Source organism: Penicillium samsonianum (assembly GCF_028829775.1).
Source record: "Penicillium samsonianum strain IBT 33392 chromosome Unknown utg000002l_segment0_segment0, whole genome shotgun sequence".
Lineage (NCBI taxonomy): Eukaryota > Fungi > Ascomycota > Eurotiomycetes > Eurotiales > Aspergillaceae > Penicillium > Penicillium samsonianum.
In genome coordinates this window covers 1,500,532-1,521,650 of record NW_026643260.1, presented here as the reverse complement: position 1 = coordinate 1,521,650, position 21,119 = coordinate 1,500,532, and the positions used below count along the sequence as shown (strand labels likewise).

The 21,119-nt window shown below is 44.6% G+C and overlaps 7 protein-coding genes across 7 annotated transcripts; 5 read left to right on the top strand and 2 right to left on the bottom strand.

Moving 5' to 3' along the window:
• Positions 1-3,913: 3,913 nt before the first annotated feature.
• N7471_002435 (uncharacterized protein) lies at positions 3,914-4,393 on the top strand (the record flags this gene model as incomplete). Its single annotated transcript, XM_057275155.1, has 3 exons — positions 3,914-3,934; positions 3,968-4,169; positions 4,203-4,393. 3 exons carry the CDS (start codon positions 3,914-3,916, stop codon positions 4,391-4,393), a joined length of 414 nt encoding a protein of 137 aa, XP_057139793.1.
• A 1,650-nt stretch (positions 4,394-6,043) lies between these two features.
• N7471_002434 (uncharacterized protein) lies at positions 6,044-6,447 on the top strand (the record flags this gene model as incomplete). Its single annotated transcript, XM_057275154.1, has 3 exons — positions 6,044-6,184; positions 6,206-6,229; positions 6,301-6,447. The coding sequence occupies 3 exons, from the start codon at positions 6,044-6,046 to the stop codon at positions 6,445-6,447; spliced, it is 312 nt and encodes a 103-aa protein (XP_057139792.1).
• A 2,223-nt stretch (positions 6,448-8,670) lies between these two features.
• Positions 8,671-9,176, top strand: N7471_002433 (uncharacterized protein; the record flags this gene model as incomplete). The annotated part of the gene is given in 4 exon segments (XM_057275153.1): positions 8,671-8,742; positions 8,755-8,824; positions 8,899-8,988; positions 9,025-9,176. Coding segments are annotated over 4 exon segments (384 nt in total), but the record flags the coding sequence as incomplete, so codon positions are not given.
• Positions 9,177-10,443: 1,267 nt separating this feature from the next.
• N7471_002432 (phenol 2-monooxygenase) lies at positions 10,444-12,588 on the bottom strand (the record flags this gene model as incomplete). Its single annotated transcript, XM_057275152.1, has 6 exons — positions 10,444-11,243; positions 11,291-11,611; positions 11,662-12,084; positions 12,134-12,227; positions 12,280-12,466; positions 12,530-12,588. The coding sequence occupies 6 exons, from the start codon at positions 12,586-12,588 to the stop codon at positions 10,444-10,446; spliced, it is 1,884 nt and encodes a 627-aa protein (XP_057139790.1).
• Positions 12,589-13,702: 1,114 nt separating this feature from the next.
• N7471_002431 (glutathione S-transferase family protein) lies at positions 13,703-14,379 on the top strand (the record flags this gene model as incomplete). Its single annotated transcript, XM_057275151.1, has 3 exons — positions 13,703-13,912; positions 13,970-14,287; positions 14,368-14,379. The coding sequence occupies 3 exons, from the start codon at positions 13,703-13,705 to the stop codon at positions 14,377-14,379; spliced, it is 540 nt and encodes a 179-aa protein (XP_057139789.1).
• Positions 14,380-15,425: 1,046 nt separating this feature from the next.
• Positions 15,426-16,988, bottom strand: N7471_002430 (carotenoid oxygenase family protein; the record flags this gene model as incomplete). The annotated part of the gene is made up of 1 exon (XM_057275150.1): positions 15,426-16,988. The coding sequence occupies one exon, from the start codon at positions 16,986-16,988 to the stop codon at positions 15,426-15,428; it is 1,563 nt and encodes a 520-aa protein (XP_057139788.1).
• A 1,298-nt stretch (positions 16,989-18,286) lies between these two features.
• Positions 18,287-20,382, top strand: N7471_002429 (fungal specific transcription factor domain-containing protein; the record flags this gene model as incomplete). The annotated part of the gene is given in 5 exon segments (XM_057275149.1): positions 18,287-18,328; positions 18,384-18,462; positions 18,519-19,123; positions 19,278-20,127; positions 20,147-20,382. 5 exon segments carry the CDS (start codon positions 18,287-18,289, stop codon positions 20,380-20,382), a joined length of 1,812 nt encoding a protein of 603 aa, XP_057139787.1.
• Positions 20,383-21,119: the final 737 nt, after the last annotated feature.

The following is a 21,119-nucleotide window of genomic DNA, read 5'->3' as shown; positions in this document are numbered from 1 at the left end:
AACTTTCCTGGTTTTAGGATCATAGATCCTATAGATATGGCCGTTGTCACCTTCGTAACCAACAAGGTGGCCAATCCATGCTCTGGCTTCCATCTTCTGGCTTTGGATTCGCTTTTCCTTTGGAATGTGGACATATGCTTTCGCATACCATGCTCGTAGGAAGGAGAGAGAAGCATTGTCTGGCGTTCTCATGTTCAATCCTTTCCTCCAAGCAATGATTGGTGCATCTTGTTGCTTTCCGTCTGGGGCTTTCTTTCGTAGACGGTTGGTGATGTATGCAGCTGTGTTCAAAGCTTCTGACCATAGTTCTCGGGGAGCGCCGGCGTCAATCTTCATTGTCCTTGCTATTTGTAGCAAGTAATGGCCGGTGAATTCGGAAACGCCATTTTGTTCATGGGCATAGGGAACAGAGATAGTAACGATCATGTTTCTCTCACTATCTCTCGCCCAGGTGGCGAATACTAGGAATTCTCTTCCTCCGTCGATTCTCCATTCAACTGTCCATTCACCAGTTCTCTGGTAAATCTCATTGGCGAATTTCTGGAGAACGGGGGAAGCTTCTCCCTTAGTGGCAAGGCATAAAGCAAGTCGAAAGCGAGTGGCATCACAAGTGATAACCATGGCATGGTTCCGGTCATTTTTGCCATTTTCCGCATTAAAGCCGGGTGGACTAACTGGTTGTAGATCCACATGAAACATGTATGCCGCTCTGGTTGCTCTCGCTTGGTTTGTTCTTGACACAATGCGCTTTGACTTTCCAAGGCCGCATGCCTCGCAGTCAAAATCGTCATGTTGAATCTCACAGCCGAGGTCGTTTTGGTTGACTTTTGTTTTGTAACTTCCGGCATGTCCAAGTCGACGGTGGGCTAGCTCGGCGGAGATAATTGCTCCGGCAGCTAGTGTTGGTGATGCCAGTTGAATGAATGGCACTCGGTTGAAATCCTTAGTGAAGCCAATAACAATGTCATCCTTGTCGTGTAAGGATTTTGTTTTGCTGTGCCACCAAATGCCGAGTTCTTTTTCGGCCGTTCCAAGTGAGAAAAGGTTGTATTGACCGCCGCTTTTGTAGACACAATGGATGCTTAATGTGAAGCATGCTTGTACAGTTTGGGCGTCGTCATTTCCAAGGTGCAAGTTCAATTTGACAATTCCATGGGATTCACCCTTGACTTTCTCATTTCCAGAGGTCATCCATTCGTATTCCTGACCTTCGGGATAGTCTTCCAGGGTGCTAAATGCAGATTGATCGCTGCAAATGTGTTCAGATGCGCCAGTATCCAGAATCCATGGATATCCTGGGGCGGTGGCAGATAGTTGGATAGCTACCATTGAAGTATTTGACGCTTCAATCTGGGTGTTTTCATCTGTTTCCCGCTCTTTAGACATTGCATTTGACGTTTCAAGCTGGGTGTTAACGGTTGTTTCTTGGTTTTCTCCGTCGATTGGGGCTTCTTCCTGGCTCTTTTCATCTGCCATAATGTAGGAAGGGTTGAAATCCTGCAACAAGTCGATTTCCAGACTTGTCATGATGAAACCGGTGCTGCTTTCTGGCGCAGAGAGGTTGGCTTGTCGTGTCCTATCTGTCACTGGGCCCTGGATTGGTTGAGATTTGTCTTGCTTGAATTCCGTTTTGCCGTTAGAGGATGGCGAAGTGGAGGAGGGAGACATATTGTTGTCTCTCCATTTGTAGGTCCAGATTCCAGCTCTCGGCGTCCAGTTCTCCCTTCGTATCTCTGGGACTAGATAGAAGCATCTGGTTGTTCCATGGCCTTTCCCGCCACAGTAAGTGCAATTGCCGTTGTCACTCCTTTCTGGTTTATGGCCTTTCCATTTGTTGACATGATCAAGTGCTGAAACGCCTTTCGGTGGCGTATTGGTTGGGCGGGAGTATGAAAAATTGGAATTGGCATTTATGTATGAATTCGAACCGTTGGAATTGTCTTGTCGACGTTGTTGAGTGCCGTTTGAGACTGCCGATGATATCAATCCCGGTGAGTTGTCGTTTTCCGATTTGATGTGGTCCAAGATAGCAATGCTATATTGGTAGAAGTCGATGGTGGTGATGTTCTTGACCGGTTCGTTGATGGCATTTAGCTCATTGTCCTTGACGACAATGTAGCTTTTCAATTCCGGTACATTCATCAATTCCTGAAGCATGATTTGTAGAGCGAAGTATGGTGGAATGTGTGCATGAAGATCGGTGAGGTTTTTATATGCTGTTTTCAATCCATTGATGAATTCCTCGCTGCTGTTAAATTGGTGGCGGGTAATGAATCTGAATTTCAGCGTTGCCTTCTTCAAAGCACTATGTCCTTCTCCTTTCATATGCTTCTTCAGTTCGTCAAACAGCTCGTCGGCGAATTCGATGGTATTGCCGCGGCGGTTGATTTCCTGCATCAAGTCGTTATCTATACTACTAGACAACCAGCTTCTTACTTGCTTTGATAGAGTCTTCCATTTCCGGCCGTCGGGGTTACTTTTCATCGGCCAGGGGATCGAACTATTGATCAAGTTGTGTAGATTGTGTCCTTCCAAGATCTTCTCGATCTTGTCAATCCACATATCAAGATCCTCTCTTTCTTTGAGAGGCGGGGTGATTTTGTAGAGGTTGAAGCTTCCGATGTCAGGCAGGCCAACAGATTGGTTGGTTACCTCGGGTGCTTCGCTGTCATTGTGCCAGTCGTTGTTATCGTCATCGACCGGTGGTGGTTGTTGTTGTTGTTGAGCGTCAGCCATATTGAAGATGGATGATAATCTCAATCAACGTGATAGATCTTTGAAAAAATGATCTGAAAATGGAGCAATCAGTGCTCAGTTGTCGGGATAGTGCATGAAAGGCACTTCCAACATGAAGGTTCCACAAAGAAAATAGCACTTCCGGTGCTATTCCTAGTGGCCTGTGAAGCTTCCAGAACAAGATATACCACTTGCAGTGCTATTCTTGGTGGAAGAGATGAAGGTACGGCACTTTGTAGTGCTCACCTTGATGAAAAACGTCAAGATAACTGATGATCTTGATGGAAAGTGATGCTTCCAACCAAGATATAGCCTTTGGAGATGCTATTCTTGATGGAAGTGATGAATGAAGTGATGATTCAGGGTTCAGAGGAAGAAAGAGGGCGTCATAACCTGTTGGGGCTGCTAACTATGGGGAGAGAGAGAGAGAAGAGGAATCATGATCTATTCAATCTATCTAGAGCAGGGGATTTATACCCTGCCAAACAAAGAAAGGCTCAGTCTGCAAACAAATGGAGGCATCAATGAGATGACTAGACAAAGGCATCAATGGGATGACCGACATAGTCCAACACTATTGGCTAACGTGAATAGATTTGCCCGACACCGAACTTTTATATACCTATTATATAACGCTATCTAACTTCGGAATTCGTGCCTTAGTAATAGTCTTCTTACCAAACGTACTTAGTGGATATCTATTACGCGGGATCTAAACTCTCTTAATATCGCCCGCCTCTAAAATGCGGCTAGGGAGCTTACTACCGATCACGTTACTAAAGACCCGCTAGTACGACGGCTATTAAAGAACCTCACTACTATTAGCGTTTAAGTGCCTAGGTCATTTTTTTATAAACTATAGATACGTGCTAAGATCCGCGGCCTACTTATCCGAGAAGGGATGCCTACCTTCTAGATAACAATCAATCCTTTAGACCTCTAAAACCCTCTAGTCTTGGTTCTTACTAGAGTGTAACTTTCCACCGATAATCTGTCTAAAGAAATTTCAATAATTCGTTAAGACGTGGCCACCGCTAACCTAGTAGCGGTCGCACGGTTCTTCTATTATACCTATAGGGCGGTACTTAATAGTCTGCTAGGTGGTAGGCCTAGTAAGACCGGAGTCCTAGGTAACATTTCTAATTACTTTAGCGTCGTTAAAAGTAATAGTAGAGGAATGCTATATCTCTATACGTTGGTTTAGGTTCGGGGTAATCTTAGATTCGCCTAGCTACGCGACCGGGTCTTAGCAGATAACGCGTTCGTAAACCGATTAATCTATTTCCTAGAAAGTGTTATTATATATAGCATTCACAATCTAGACCTAGATAGTCCTAATACGGTTATTTCCCGCGTAGCCCCTTTAACTAGCGCCGTAGAGTCGGATATGAAATTTATAGAGAAGATATTTTATGATAGTAATAGTGTTGCTCGTATTAAGTAGCTTTATTCTAAGTATTATATAGCTACCTACTTCAAGTATAGTGGACGGTTGTCTGCTAAAAACAACTGTCGTTTTAGTATGCCTCGCGATCTTATTAAGGTGTCTAGAGTTAATAATTTTGGTATAGTTCACCTTACTCGTAATAACGCTTGGGTTAATCCGTGGAATCTATTTATCGCTAGTTGTATCCGATTAAACCACGATATATCCTAGATTCCTATAGTCTCAAAATCTCTATCCCTACTTTACTATATCACTAACTATGCCACTAAAGACGACGTATCACTATGGTAGATAGTAACGAAGGCTGCTCTATTAAGACAAATGATCGATCGCGCTACCTCTAATGACTCCCTAACCACTATAGATTTGCGAGTTCGATAAAACGGAATAAATAATTTTGCCCTCCGCTGCTTTAATAGCTTATCGTAAGATCGTGAAATAAGTGGTGTTTAAGTCGTAAGTATATTGCTATAACTTCCCTTATACTACACGCTCAATTATAACTTTACTCGTATCAACCTCTAGTGGCTAAGGCAATATATTCGTGTAGTCATCTAACCGGAATAAATTCAGCGTATATCGTCTATAAATCCTATAGTAGAAGAACTGTATAACTATGACCATATTATAGCTACACCTACGAGTATTTTTGATAACTATACGTTCCGCGGCGATCTCTTATCCCCTCTCTCTATCTTCGAATACTATATATTAGTACGCACTAAGAGAATCTAAGATTCTAGTATATATAATATTACCTTTAACGACTAATATCCGAAGTATCACACGTATCTATAAAGGCTGGCCCGCTCCTAAGCCTAAACGGCTACTATAACACTTTAAGGCGAGTTGATAGAATTCTAAGCTGTAGAGGACTCCGTACTAGGTGGCCATCCTATAATAACAGCTATCTAAAACGATCTAGCTAAGATTCTCCTTGGGCTATTTATTCCTTAGGAAAACTTGGTGTCACTCGTTTAACGGATCCCTATATAAGCTGAAAACCCATATAGCAAACTCTATTAGATCTAGACCTTAGTCGAACTAACACTCCCGATATACTATCGAACCTTTGTATAAAACATTGACCTTTTACGAAAATCAAAAGACGATTGCCAAGTAGATACTATGTTTCGGAAACGGACTTCTTAGTATACGTCTATGATTGACTATGAATTAGCCGATCCTCCCTATTCTGATAGCGACTTAGGGAATGAGGCTCCGTACCCTCTATCCACTAAGCCGGAATCTTTAAGCTTAGAAAGTCTTATTGCTACACTATTTTTAATAAGCACACGTTAGGCTTAGGAGGTATAGGACGCTCAAACTTATATCGCTACACTTACTATAAATTCTTTCCGCTATCTCTCCCTTCAACTATAATATTTCCGACCGATTCGAATTTCTGATAACCTTCTCTATAAATCCTCTGGCCTCTAATTAGTCCCTCTGCCAACCCTTTAAGAATGGTAGATATAACTTAAACGTGTTACTACACTAGAAATATAAGACCTATATACCGGCTTATCAACTAACGACGTATCCTACTTAGACGACTTCAACCTTGATATAACTAATGGATTCCTTATACCTCTCCTTACTAACTTAGATATATCTTCTAGCACGCTTTAACGAGACTCTTAAGTCGGCGAAAATCCTATGGGCGCTTCGCTAACTTTACTCGTTTATAAGACTATTCCTCTAAATGGAAAATAGCGTTTAGTTATATAAAAGATTTTATCAGAAGCTCTCGACTATTCTAATCATCCGTCTAGGTTCCACTAAAATCAAACACTCCTTTATATAGGAGGCGAGGGGGGGGTTAGAAAAAGCCAGATTATTAAAGCAATTATTATAGGTATGGATTTAATCAACCGTAAAGACGAAATCATTCTTATAGCTCCGACTAGGGCTACTACCGATATCATTAGAGGCAACACGTACTATACCTCCCTTAGAATTTCCTTAAATCGTTTCCGGCAAGTAGGAGTTAGTGCTAGAGTTCGTAGACTCTAGTTGTAGAAAACCATTATGATTATAGATAAGGTGAGTATAATAGATCAATTAGCGCTCGGCATTATTAATATACATTATAAAGCGGCTAGATTACTTGATAGAGATTCTTTAGATCTTTTCGGTGGTTTACCTATAGTGATACTTATAGGCGACTTTCACCAATTTCCTCTAGTATAAGGCTAGCCGTTATAGAAACTTCTAAGAAGCGAAACCGACTAAGACGGAAAGCTTATCTAGAGCCGATTTAAGTAAGTTATAATTCTAGACGAATAGATACGATAAACCGAGGACTTATAATACCGTAGCCTCCTCACTCGAGCGAGATCTAGCACACTTATATAGGATGATATGCTGATACTAAACTCCAAAGTAATCATGTCACTCGACTCCCTAAGCCTATAGAAGGCGATAGCAATCACGAAGCTAAATACACTCCGACACGTTATCAACCGCTTTTAGATTGAGCGCTTTGCTCGGGCTAATGGTTAAAAGATTTTCATTTTTCCCGCCTGTTACGCACTGCTAACTGGTCACAGTTAGGTTAGAAGGTTTCCAGGTTATACTTGCCTTATGCTTCTCAGGTTTCCAACGTCAACGATCTGTACTCTCAACCGTACTGTTGCCTAATAGGCCTTACTGCAGGATGGGTCCTATTGAGGTATCGAGGAACGATGCCAGGTAGAGCGCCGAGTAGATCTATACTAGGGTATTGGTCTGCTCGTGAGTGTTGTCAAGTTATAATCAAGTTAAAGAGTCACTGAAGTTCTAAAGGTATACACAAGTAACAATGTATGATTGAAGACGAAGAACTAAACTAGATACATGAATGAGTGTCCTTATATATCCCTAAGTTCTTCCTATATAGAATGGTAGATCGTAGATGAGTAGAATTGCCTTGGCAGATTCTACTAGTCTACTATTGACCGTTCTACTACTTACATGATCACGTGCGGGCTCCCGTTGGTGGCAGAGGTTTGTTGGTCCATATAGGTACATATGTACCGGATATCCTCTGGAAGTGGGTCCTGCTCAGAGCTGATCATGCTCTTGCTCACTAAGTATGATCACGGTTTCTCTTTTCCCTGAACACCCGGGTATCCCAGAGTATAGGATGGTGCACGTGATCTGATGACAGATCGTTCGGTTGGCTCTCGGTGGCCCATCAGTAGTTGCGGTCCCCACAACTGATTGGTGACTAGCATGTCCGTAACACCGCCCTCTATACCCGTATAAAATCCTCTAACGTAAGTAATCTACGACTTCGAGCAGATGACCTACTAAGTCTTCCTAAGTAAGGGACGAAGATCCCTTTCCTAGGACTCCTTCTATATACACCTTCTATACCGGTAATGATTTTAACGAATATATACACGCCTATAGGATTAGTCAATAGAGCAACCGGAAAAGCTATAGGTATTGTCGTGGATATGGCATATAAGTTATTAACTAAGGAAGCCTTATCAAAGTATCATTCTTAAGTCTGGCTAGCCGAATTCCACGTGCTTAACGATCTTTATATTCTTTACACTAGGCCTCTAGCCTATCTCCTTTTCGAGCTAAATCGGGCTAAATCAATTCCCCTTTAGTCACTTTAAGAGAATGTCCTACCTATCTTTCCGCTCGAGGCTTCAATAATAGTGAAAGGATATTTAGTGAGACGGCGCTAAGTGCCTATCTACCCGGCGTTTTATCTTACCGACTATAAAGTCTAAGGAGCCACCTTCGACGCTACTATAGTTGATCTTAAATATGACCGTCGAAATCGACCTTAAGATTCCTATCGGAGATATTGTTCAACGTACGTATAATTATCGCGACTACGATCATTCGCTGGCCTCTATCTCCTACAACCGATTGATATAAGTGACCTCTAACACAACCTAGACCCGTAATTATTATAAGAGATATAGCGTTTACAATCACTCGGGGCTGAAACTCTGAATGCCTAGTAAGGAATTAACTCCGTATAGCTAACCGTATCTCTATAAATCATTTCTCTCGGCTGTTGCACACACCCGTAACGTCTTACTTAAAATAAACTTAAATTGTCATTTTTTCTCTTTTATAGTTAGTAGCGAGGAGCGTCTAGACGTATCATATTCGGGTTCGTATTTATACGTATTATCATACAACCTAATATGCCTTAATCAAGTCCTAATTGCCTAACCCCGTATAGATCTTTCCAACCTACAATATATATTTGAAGCCTTGATATTATCCCCCCCCCCCCCCCCCCCCCTAACTCCTATTATAAAATTTAGATATATTAAGGGCCCTACTTAAACTATATCACTTAGCTACACACTTCTATAATGCCTTTAAATATATCTTTCCTAGCCATTCTCTATATTTGAGATTTTATCGAGTATATTAAACTAGATCTAACACGCCCCGGTAAAGGACTCTCTATATAGCTGCGTGTTTCTCTTAATATACTAGATAAAGATATAAACTCTAAAGACGTTAAATAGGACGACATTCCCACTCTAATCAGATTTTTTAATGAGGGGAATCGACCTAACCTATACCAACTAAACGCTTTCGTTTATATATAGGGTTCTTTCCTCTTAAACTCTTCCGATAGTGGGGATTTTATATTCTCCTTCACGCTAATAGCGTTGACCGGTCAGTCACTTTCGCACCTTCCGTAAGAAATGTCCTAATACAATCTAGCTACCTAGGAGATTAAGAGGATATAGATTCATATTTTATACACTGCCCTAAAGCGGCTCAACCTATCGTGACACTACTCGGTGTCGTTCTTAAACGTGGGGGGCAACTAAACTATGGTTTAACTCTATTACATTACCGCCTCTAATGTATAGTTTATAAGAGTTCGTCGCGAACCTATCACACGTTCCCCGTCACTATATACTTTAAGAACGGGCAACGTTGGGCGAACTTTCCACCACTAAATATAAATACCCACGTTTTTTTGACTGGCCGAATCTTCGGCGTCACTAAAGAAAACCGCTAACTAGCTGTGATTACGGATGATATACATTTCCTTCCAACTATAATATAATCTACGCCCCCCACCCCTTCCTCGACAACTGGTAAACGAAAACGCCATGACCGCTAGTCCTAAAGAGCCACCCCTCGCACTCCCTCCAAATCAACGACCTTGATCGAGAATGATTCTACCTCAATAATTCAACCGTCGTGCAATCCCACTGAAACCAGTGCCCCAAATGACGACCATGAGGAAACGCAAATGACCTGGCCAGACACAGCCGATGATGCCCAGGTTTCAACACAGCCCCCCACACCCACGCCGGAGAGGCGATCCCAAAGAGCACGAAAAACAAAGTATGTTAACATACTTGCTCAATCAAAAAACAACACTTTATCTTACATCACGTGGTTTTGGATATTATTTACCTCGCACGAGTCCACGTGGCGGATATTAGTCTTCTTTTTTGCATTTCTAATTGATCTATCTCTATTTATGTCTAAATGTAGTGACTTGAGAGTTGTGTGAAGAATATCGCTCAGTAAGGCACCGAGACTACTCCATTCAAAGCTACACTTAATTCGTAATATGATGCAGAGCCTAGTCACGTACTGCGGCTCAAATGACCGAAAATGCAAAATGCAGTGAGCATTCTCCTACGTTTGAACAGGTGATGCATCGTCCTGTTTATTCTTAGCCCTCAAGAAAATCCTTTGCCCATTGTTCATTAGTCAACTCGTAGAATATATGTGCAGTATAATACTACTATCTCAAACCGCAATTAAAAAGTGAACAGGTACTGTGGATCTTGAAAGGACACATTGGGTAAATATATTGTTAACGTGCACCTGGTGTTGATATATTACGCAATGAACAAGATCAACAGGTTTTTGCGGTCACTCAAGGATATGTCAGGTTAGCTGCGCGCTAATGAAATTTGCGCCCTGCTTTGATTATCCCTTGGCTATCTGATTTGAGTTGAGAAGATTTTTTCTCCCACTCAGGGTGCGCAGGAACCGAACATTGATCCTCTGAATGTAAAGAACACTATTGATATTGAAAACAAAATTGAAATCTATTGAACATTTCCACAAGACACATCTCTATTAAACAGGTGGTGCCGGGTTCAGCCGGTGGGTATTATTCGTGCACTGCGGTTAAACAGGCGTCGAGTTATCTGTGTTCATTTTGATAGAGACTACATAGCACTTTTGAGGAGAACCAGACAGACGCGAGGAAACTTGAATAATTCTATATTGAGCTTTCGTTCCATACTGTATCATGCTCCTCACTAATCCAAAATTGAGGATATAAGTTGAACCAGCTCGGTGGCATCTTCCAACTCGCCAATATACGTAACATGCCTATCAGGCCGGACTAAAACAAGACATCCTCTGTCTTGGCTTATCCCATACTTGCCATATGCATCGGTTAAAGCCCAAGTCCGTGATTGATTGTTATCGACGAACACATGATCAAAAGGGTCACTGTGCTTGAGAAGGAATGGGGGTAAGTCAGTGACTTCGACATCATCCCTGCTCGCGCTGTGCACGATAAGAATTTCATATACATCTTGAGGCGCGATAGCACGCCCGTCGAGGCGCTGGAGTAAAGCTTCAGGGAGTTTCAGCATCTTGCTAAGATGTTCCACACGGCGCAGCTGCTCTGGGTTCGATATATTGCCCGCGAAGACAACAATCCGGTACCGACCATCACTAGGAAAGCATTTTCCAAACCCAACCGGTTCTCCGTTCGCATGTCGTTCCACGGTCTGCGAGGGCAGGCGCCTGCCCACAGGAATGCCAGGCGCCAAATACTGTTTGGAATTAACCGTGCCACCTTCCTTGGCGACAAGCAATCCAGCCTCGTACTCGATTGCCGTAGTGCTTGAAAATGGGAGATTGTCCTGCAGTCCTTGACGGGTTCCTTTAACCGAAAAGTTTGCTCCCAAGGGCGACTGCTCCGACAGAGCCTTATCGAAAGAGATAAGCTGTTTGCTCGTCAATCCGCGCTCTTCATCATATGTTTTCAGAATAGCAAGTGGAGAAATTCCCTTGACAACATGTGCAATTTTCCACCCGAGGTTATAGGCTAAAAACGTTAGTAAGGCTGTTATTGTATAAGAGTAGAGTATTTACCGTCTTGTATACTGAAGTTCATACCAATCCCGGCCCTGGGTGAATGGACATGCAGTGCGTCCCCAGCGAGGAAAATGCGCGAGTGTTTCGAAGCAGAGCTTGCGACTCGACGGCTGGTACCAAATACTCCGCACCAATCAACATGAGTGACATTGAGCTCATACGGAGAAAGAATTTCTTTCAATGACTTGATGATGGCTTCTGGGGTTGCTTCTGACTTATTAGCTACGGGAGCTGCAATGCGCAACAACCCATTCTCCCTTGGTACGAATCCCGCTCCGCGCCCGTCCTTGGCAATCATCGATTGAATATGGATATCCGCTTTGAAATTGTCAGCATAAGCCAAGGTATAAGAAAAAAGAATGGCGTACGAAAGTTTGAAGTCGCAACGCAGTCCAAAATACCTCCCATACTCTCATCCCCATTATCATCTCCATCTCCAAGGAAGTCGAAACCCAGAGCTTGGCGGGTCCAGCTTCGGCTTCCATCGGTGCCGATCACAAACTTCGCCTTGATAGTTTCAGTACTCCCTTCTTTCCCGGTAACCTTGCGCTTCAAATATGGCTCGTCTGCTAGGGTATAGTTGAAATCCCCAGGCTGTGGAACAGTGAACTTGCTGGAAGATGAAGCCAATTCTTCGTCCGTAAGGTGTTTCACAGTCAATGTAATTGCATGAGCTTGAGGATCATGTACGCTAGACTCGTCAATAGCAATAGCTGACGCGATAACCCCCCGTTCAACTTCGAGTCCGTTGAAAGCTTTCATGCCATCCAGCAAAGCACGCTCGGTATTTCCTATATATGTTTAGTAATCATCCTAGCATTAACAGAAAATGGATCCAACCTTGGCTAGTGTGGACCAGATGGTACTGGCCGAGTTCAGGATACCATTTTGGAAGGCGAGCGACGCGTTTCAAGGGGGAGTCCTTGCTCCCAGCCTAAATACACGAATTTAGATTAGGTACCAGATAGAAGGCAACTTTCACGAACCCAGAATGTCATCTCCATTGCAGGAGCAGCGTTCTTATATAGGTCGTCTGCAATGCCAAAGGAGTCAAAGATATCCAGTGTTCCAGTCTGCATTCCATCGGCTTGGCCTCTAAACACCTTCGTGGCGCGGGCATCGATAATGCGTGTTTTCACACCGCTCCGCGCCATCCATAACGCTGCCATAAGTCTGCGTTAAAAATCGTCAGTCAATAAGCCAACAGGCAAGGTATTTTGCTCGACGTGGAGTTACCCTGATGGCCCGGAGCCGATGATTACCACATCAGTAGTTGATGCAGATGATGCAGTCATGATGTCGCTGAAGAACGTAACCACAAGATATTGTTAAGAGTGTTGGAAGCTTATCAACGTGCTGATTGCAGTAAATGGTACGTAATGTGATGGGGTTAATGTCCTTTTGAAAGGGAGTTACTGTAGCTTAAATAACACTTTTCGATACGGAATTTCTTGAGATATAACGGCATATTCCGCACCGGCGCCTGACTTGTATGTTTATTGATAGCGCGGGGCGCCGGTTACCCTTCCTGTGAAGCTTAAATGCAGTTCATTGTCAAAGAGTTCAGGTGTAGCACTTCCATCACCCTTTACCATCCTTTGCTTTGCCATCCTTTGTCATCCTTTAGTCACTAAATACTTGCCTGGAGAGATGACCCAACTCTACCCTGAGGTGCTGACTTTGGATTGTGGTGTGAGTTCGAAGACAGTCCCAATGGAAGCTAGTGATATAGGGGTATGTTTTGTGGCTTGAAATATCCACTTTGTGCTTAGCCGGTACGAACATGTCCGCCTTGCGCTTAGTCAGCGGGTTTGGAACTTATCTACTTTACGCTTAGCTTGCGGGTACGATGCTTCGCTATGCGCTTAGTCAGCGGGTTTTAGCTTATCTTCTTTGCGCTTAGTTTGCGAGTACGATGTTTCACTTTGCGCTTAGTCAGCGGGTTTGAGCTTATCTACTTTTAACGGGTACGAGCAAGTTTGCTTTGTGCTTTATCAGCCGGAATAAGAGCAATGGGTAGAAATAAGTTTGCATGTGTGAGATTATAGTTCACTGATGAATCACCAACTACCTGTTTAATCAACTTAACGTCATAAAGCTAGGGAAGTATGGAAGCCAGTCGTCTGGCGGGAGCGAGTCATTTTGTTTTACTCCGGGCATTTATGAGTACAGTATAATCCTTACAAATTCTCGATGTATTTTTGGCCACGCCCGGGTTAATATGGGTTACCGAACATCGGTGCGTACGTACATAATCTACCCCGCACTATGTGAGCGATAAATTCTAATACTAGTGTTGTATATATATTCAAGCGCCAGTGCACTGCTCGGTCCACATCGTCTCCGCCCTGTGGATCTTATTCGAACCACTATCGTCGTCAGAATCACCATCATCACCGGGAAATCAATATGTCTGCCCTTAAGCCCATTGTTTTATACTCCCATGCCAGAGGCCCTGTTCCGTGGAGAGTCGGCATCCTACTCGAGGATTTAAAGGTCCCTTATGAGAGCAAGTACCTTGAATCCTCTGAAATGAATTCAGAACCCTTTAAGTCTCTCAACCCGAACCGTAAAGCTCCCGCTATTGAGGATCCTAACACCGGGATAAGACTATTTGAGGTAGGCTGTATGTCTAATTTGTGTATGTGATTCACAAGAGTCTAATTAAAAAAATAGGCAGGCGCTATCATCCTCTACATTCTTGACACTTACGATAAATCTGGAACTTTACACTCCCTCTCCGGCCCAGAGAAGTACTCTGAACTGGCGTGGATGCAATTCCAGGCGACCGAACAACACATGTACTATAGTCAACAGGCCTGGTTCTTGTATAAACACCCAGAGCATGTTCAGTCTGCCCTCGATCGCTATGAATGGACGATCAAACGCACCATTCAGATACTCGACGAGCATCTCAAAAATACTGGCAAGAGCTACCTCACCGGCGACAAGGTCACTTTCGCTGACCTTGTCTTTGTGGTTACCAACGAGATGGTTCCTCAGTTGCTCCCAGGATACGACCCGTCTGACGAATTTCCCCATTACACAAAATGGAATTATGCTCTGGTTAACAGGCCCTCCTTTAAAAAGATAGTTGCCGATAGGGCAGCTCTTGGCCAGCCACTTGGTGTCGTCGACCAGAAACACGTCGACGACTACATTTGGAGAAACGATCCAAACCACAAGGGGTAAAATCACTTAACATTACTTTGTGTGTTATATCTATGAAGGTCTGTTCGCGACGGTGCAGTTGAGAGACAGATCGTTGACGTTGGAATCTGTGAAGCAGAAGGCAATTATCACCCGCAAATTCTTTAGCCGAACCGTGACCAGTTAGCAACGCAGAACTACCACACCGGAAAGACGTTCATAGAGACCACACAAAGAATCTTATACTGACATATATGTACTTGCTCAATCCAAGTAGAACAATTGACTCCTAAATATTAGTTTACCTCTTTTCTATCTGCGGTGATAAGTTATCCGTCCATCGCACGGTCTTTGTCGAACCTGACCTCTTAGTATAACGGACGAATAGGAAATTAAAATATATTGGCTTGGAATATCGACGGTGGTATATCTTATCGAGGAGGTACGCACCAAGACCTAACCCTCGCTTGAGTTAGGATGGCAGGGGACAGAAACTAAAATAACCAACAAGAAATGACCGAACAATACTTTTCATAGTGAATGCTCAGATTGTCATTCGTCATAATGGACCAGCCGGACTATTGGATGTTGCCTTTTGCAAGGAAAAAGAAACAGAGCGACCCGATCAAATGGCATCACATAATAAAGTTAAACCGACTAGCAGAAAGGCAATTGAAGAAGGACTAAAAATGCTGGATTTGAGTCGGCACTACATGCTACCCTTTATAGCCTGTTGTTATAGACTCCACACCAAAATTCCGCCAACTTCCCTGACTAACTAAAATCCCTTTTCCCCAACACAGGGTAATATCCATAATACAGTAGTTTCTAAACGAATGCCCAAAGACCTCAGTTCTTTTAAGTACGGTAAGGAGGATAAAGAATCAAGATTCCACAAGGTCTAAGCTGGTACTGGGATGCAGGGGCAAGCCAGAGCGCAAAATGTGCGTCAGGAAAGAACATTGCTTCACTCCCATACGGGTCACTTTCCCATGTGGTTTAGTAGAAGAGGATCAGGCACGAGTGGTCGCCCACTCAACTCCCTGCCGTCGACCCAATTACCGTGAACTTGAGCGCGCATACGCAGAGGAAGTTCAATGATTGCGGTAGGGTGTTCGAAATCCTCGGTGTCCAGGATAACGAGATTGGTGAGGTTAATGTCCAAGCGGTCAACTGCGAAAATGATATACCCATCGCCCTCCGGGGAGTCGTCGAACCGTGGAATGAACACGGGTTCTTGGCATCGGCAGTTTGGTCCGGGTGAGTAGACCTTCAACTCCCCTGTGCTCTTGTTAAGCATTGCTGTAGCATTGAGACCCCTGAAGATGTGCTTTTCACGGAGAGGTTCCTTCGTGTCGGAGTGGAATACATTCATGAAGACATGGTCGTGCTTTTTGCAGTAGAACCGTTCATCAATGCGGGGAAATTCGTTTGGAATGTCAACTAGAACAACTGGGTCCGCAAGTGCCGTCTGATCCGGTTGCATGACATCGATCTCAAAGCGCACAAAGTCCACAACAACGATTTCAGACAAATTTTCTTCCTTTCGGCTGCTCCAGAAGGGAAACAAAGGGTTGTTCGGCCAAGTGCCTTCGAATATAACCTTGCCATTCTCTTCCCAAGCCCCACCGGTGTGGACGATTTCCGAGTTCGAGTGATGAGTGTATACTCGAGATTCGTAAGGCTTCCAGCCCGAGCCATTCAAAGGTTGATCCGGGCGGCGAGGCGTAACAATGAAGATCGTAGGACGGTCAGTGTCCCAGAAAAGGTTTGTTGTCCCCACAGCGTCCTTTGGGTTCGAGGGGCTTACGGGCCACTGGCAAAATACCAACCAGTTTTCCGTTATAGCGACATCGTGGATGGGTCCGATGACCGTAGGCGAGATGCGATGTAGGTTCTTGACCTCGCCCTGTCGAGTAATTGAGTAGGAAATGAGCTCTCTGAAATCGTGACTGAATCCCCAGGTGATGAGTTGGTCGACATCCTGGTCGATCTTGGGATGGCCCGTGAAAGTAGCAGAGTCAGACACCTGGTTGCCATATGGATTTGTACCAGTGGTCTCAAGTGTGTCGGGGTCTAGGGTGTACGCTTGTCCACCCTCGTTCAAAGCGTGCAACCTGCCAGCCCAGTGGACTACGTTGATATTGGAAGTTTGTTCCATCACGGCGCGCACACATGGGTGGTCTCGCATGGGGTGACCCACGATATCAACGAAGAAGCTCCTCTTTCGGTTCCTTTCGACTTTGTAGCGGTCATTCTGTACGTATTTGATTTTGAAGTCTACTTGGCCCTTGTGAATGCGGAAGGCGCTGACGGCACCATGGCCGTCAAGTGGACTGTGCTTTTCAGGTGTAGGTGTCACATGGTCTCCGGCGACTCGGTAGAAAGTTCCGTCGATGTTGTCAGGTATCGTGCCTCGCACCATGACGTCGCCAATCTCCCCTTCTAGGCGGATTGGCATGTCGAAGCCACCGAGATCTTCTGACCAGTGCCATCGAGACGACAGTTTCTCGGCGCCCTTCAGAGGTGGTGGTTGAGCCGCCATGATGACACGAAATCGATGTGATGTAGCTGACAGGCTTGGTTGCCCGAAAATATAGTGTTTTTTTAGGGTGTGAATTGAGAAGAGGTGCGTTTCACGTCTTGAAGTCTGGGACTGATATATATATATACATTTGTATACTACTTGCCAGCTGACAGTGAAACCTTTGTAATGCACCCCCGACTTCTTCCGTGCGTATTTCAAAGCACGGAATTGTGGTAATCTTAATTCCCGAATATATCATACAAGGTCAGTTCCCAATGCCGTTCAATATGGAATGGGATCTACTCGTTGGTGCTAGTTGTGGATCGATTATCTAGATTGGGAATAGCACGCACTGACTCAGCAGAGCTCAGCTCCAAATTTCGCCGAGAGGATACCCGACCAGGACATTCCTGTTTTATTATTGCCGCTTATTAAGCGGCTACGTGATCCGATGCGGCCAGTCTGGCGGGTTTTGCTACGGCTAGGCGGGTACTAGGATGTTTTTTCGATCTGAGAGCCTTTCTGAGGCGAAGTAGGTCGGCATCCTTGGTTATCGCGCACCCCTATTATTGCCCACCGCGTGTACCTCTGAATTGTTCTTTAGCCAAAGCATTCGACTAGACCCAGAAAGCAATTTCAACACGCGACGGACATGGGCTGCCAAAGTGGACACCTAATGCACTGAGTCAGCGCAACTATCCCTCCCACCGGACCTCCGCCCGCCCCTGGCCCTCTGCGGAGGGCTTCCTAGCTCCACCATCTACTTACCTCCGATAACCCGCGTTCTCTTTTAATTCATGTCAATTATATCTATCGGTGGAGAAATCCGAAGATGATGATGGCTGCTGTAGGCGGCTTTTAGTTCAGTGGGGTCAGACCCTTGGATTAGGTTTTGCCAAACTTGGAACGCAAGATGATCATGAAGTTCCGCTGAGTCAGCGCGGTATGCCGATCCCGGGATCCGGGCTTCTCACCGGAGCCCGGGGACATTGGGATCTGATTGCATCGCATCATCCATTGATCTCACAACCGCCTTGAACCGACAACATCATTCCTTCCTGTCTACAAGATAGGCGATGGCGAGCTCGAAACAGAACGCACATTTGGGTCAAAAAAAGAAGAGGATTGTCAGAGCATGTGACTCTTGTTCCATGAGAAAGGTGATCTGAACACATCGTATCCTCGATGATTGAGGTTCTTCAAGACTCGTTGAGAGATATAGGCTGACTATGTTTTCAATTCAGATTAAATGTGACAATGCGTATCCGAAGTGTGATTGGTGTAAACACCAAGGCTCTCAGTGCACTTTTACCAGAATGTTGCAGATACGAGGCAAGGGGTCTTCAGATGCGGCTGCGGTTCGTTTGCCCACAATTCAAAACTAAACCACACTACTAACGCAGACTATTTTAGCGAAGGGCATCTCGATTGGAAGAGCGTATTGCTCTGATGGAAAAGCTACTGGTCGATACACTCGCCGCTGGCGGCTCAGGTGGGTGGGTAGTCACTCGACTTCCTACTCTGATTGATTGACAGGTATAAAAGTAGGGAGTAAACCAAGCAACTACCGAGCGATGGTCGGCGAGGACACATTGCCTGGCCACCAATGTTTCTTTTCACTTTCCGGAAGACTAAATTCAAAAGATCCCGAGACGGGTACTTTGCATCCCTACAACGGCACTGCCCCTTCTTTATCAGAGGTCCAGAAGTCGGCGCGGTCACTTATCGGTTACTCGGTCAATCTGCAGGATCTTTCCAAGCCTAGCCTTCCTTGGCAACGTCATGGGCCGGATAGGTCTCATCGAGACCCGCCGATGGAGTACACCTCGAAGCTACCAGACATAAGTTTTGTCAATGAGTGTGTGGCGTCATACTACAGTTCACCTACACACCTATCATTTCCAATAATAAGCCGACCCCACTTCAGGGGCACGATCAACCTTGCCTATCAGAACTCGTCAAATTCTTCTTTTGGGACTGCGAGTGCGAGAGCATGTGTTTGTGCTTTCTTGTCCTTGTCTGAAGTTTGGAACCTTCATGTGACACAGTCACCGTCCATTAACAGCCCAGCATTGATAAAAGAAGCTGAACGATACATAAATCAAATTGCACAAGAAGAAACTATTGATGGGCTTCAAGCTGCCCTAATGTTGGTAAGTGCTCGTCAACATGGCCTCAATGATTCCATACCTGTTGCTTCATCCTCGACATTGCTACCATGCTTCTCCTGTGTTTCCCGATCTATATTACCTTCACTTTCTTTCCCCTACAAATAATAGATTACTAACTTAAACCTCCATGGATTAGATGATTTTCCATTGTTCATCCGGGGATTTTCGGCCCGCGCTCTATCTGAATTCACTCATAGCTCGATTAATCTTCAGACTTGGCGTACATCTAAAACATCCTCCAGTCCCCGATGGAGCAATATCTTTTGTCACCGATGAAATAGTCCAAAAGGATGGTCATCTTCGGAACCTCTTCTGGACTGCTTATGCCCTGGATAAGGAGTTGTCCCTTCGCACGGGTCAACCGCCTGCTATCAATGATGAAGATTGTGATCTCACCTTGCCGCCTGGTTACGAAGAACAGCTCAATACACTGCTGTCATCTGCTGAGACCGAGGACATGATATTCAAAGGCCATCTGTATCCGAGCGATCTTCGGTTGATTAAGATCAAGTCTCGCGCCTACAGTGCGTTTTACCGACCGGGAGCAATCGACAAGTCCGACATAGAACTTCTGAAATCTATTCGAGAGCTTGACGATGACCTCGAGAAATGGAGATTGTCGCTACCACCGAAACACCGACCCACCCTTTTTATCTTCCAACAAATATCAACTGGCAACGCTATTTTGGACATGCATTTTCTGATCGTACGAATGGACTATCATCATTGCATGGCTATTATTCACCAAGCTAGCGGCCGATGTAAGGCATGGGCTGGAAACCACAACAATGCAGCCGAGGGGGTCGGCTCGAGCTTCACACTCGCGGTGGAGACAAGTAGATCCTCCCTCCTCTCCTTGCAGAGTTCACTGCATGTATTGCCGAACGGCACCTTCTGGTATGTGCTTATGTTTCGTAAAGACTCCACCCTTCACCCCCCTTTACTTGATTTGGTTGGACACATGGACTTATCATGCCAGGCTTCTTGTTTTTTATCCGATATCAGCTTGTTTGGTTATCTTTTGCAACATTCTCTTTCACCCTTTGGGCGTCCACGCTCGCCGAGATCTGGAACTTCTTAGCCTGACTGCTACTTTAGTGAAAAGTTTGCCTCTCCCCCCCCGGGTTGAGCCTTTGCATGTAGCACGTGTCCAGGGTCTTCTCACCGAACTAAGCGGGCTAGCCAAGCTTGCGATCGCAGAGTCACAGAATCAGTTGCTTCTCCTTATGGAACAGGTCTGACGCTTGGTGTTTGAAAACATAACAGCTTCAGAACGCCGTACATCCTTTAATGACAGAAAACTATCATTTAATAGAGGGGATTTTTCGTGGAATGCGGAATGACAAGAGGTCTTTGTTTTGTATGAAAGAATGCTAATATTAGTCATTTGCTGTGCCTACTATTTATTGCCAGTTTTCCATACATTTCTCCAGGTCAGAGAGGTATATATTATCATTCAAGCCCCATAAAGTATTGATTCTTTCTTCTGTAGGAAGACTTAGGGTATCCTGCTGCTGCTACAAGCGAACGAGAACACCAGTTGCGAGGGTATAACCCCACCTTTAAATTTCTTCTTTAAATGTGATCTCTTAGCTGCAGAGCATGTTTGATCGAAAACTATTCACCAATTCGTAGCTTCCAAGTAGATCATCGATCCACCCATCAACAGTTCTCCAATCCCAGAGTCTCTTAGATCCCACCAAATTTGTATGCTGTCCAATTACCAGGGCGATTTTGGACTCAATAACATGGCATGATCGATCAAGTCCACTTCTTTGGTGAATAAATTGACGGGGATGATCGAGAACGATCGGACAGTTCAGTTGATTCTGTCCAACGAGAACAAAATGGAGCAGGACATTTCTATGTTGTTGGACTTCGAAGACTGGAATGGACATACTGGTATCCAGCCCTCCTTCGAAAGAGCGAGTATGGACCTTAGGAGGACAGAAATCAGACGCCAATTAGAATGGGATCC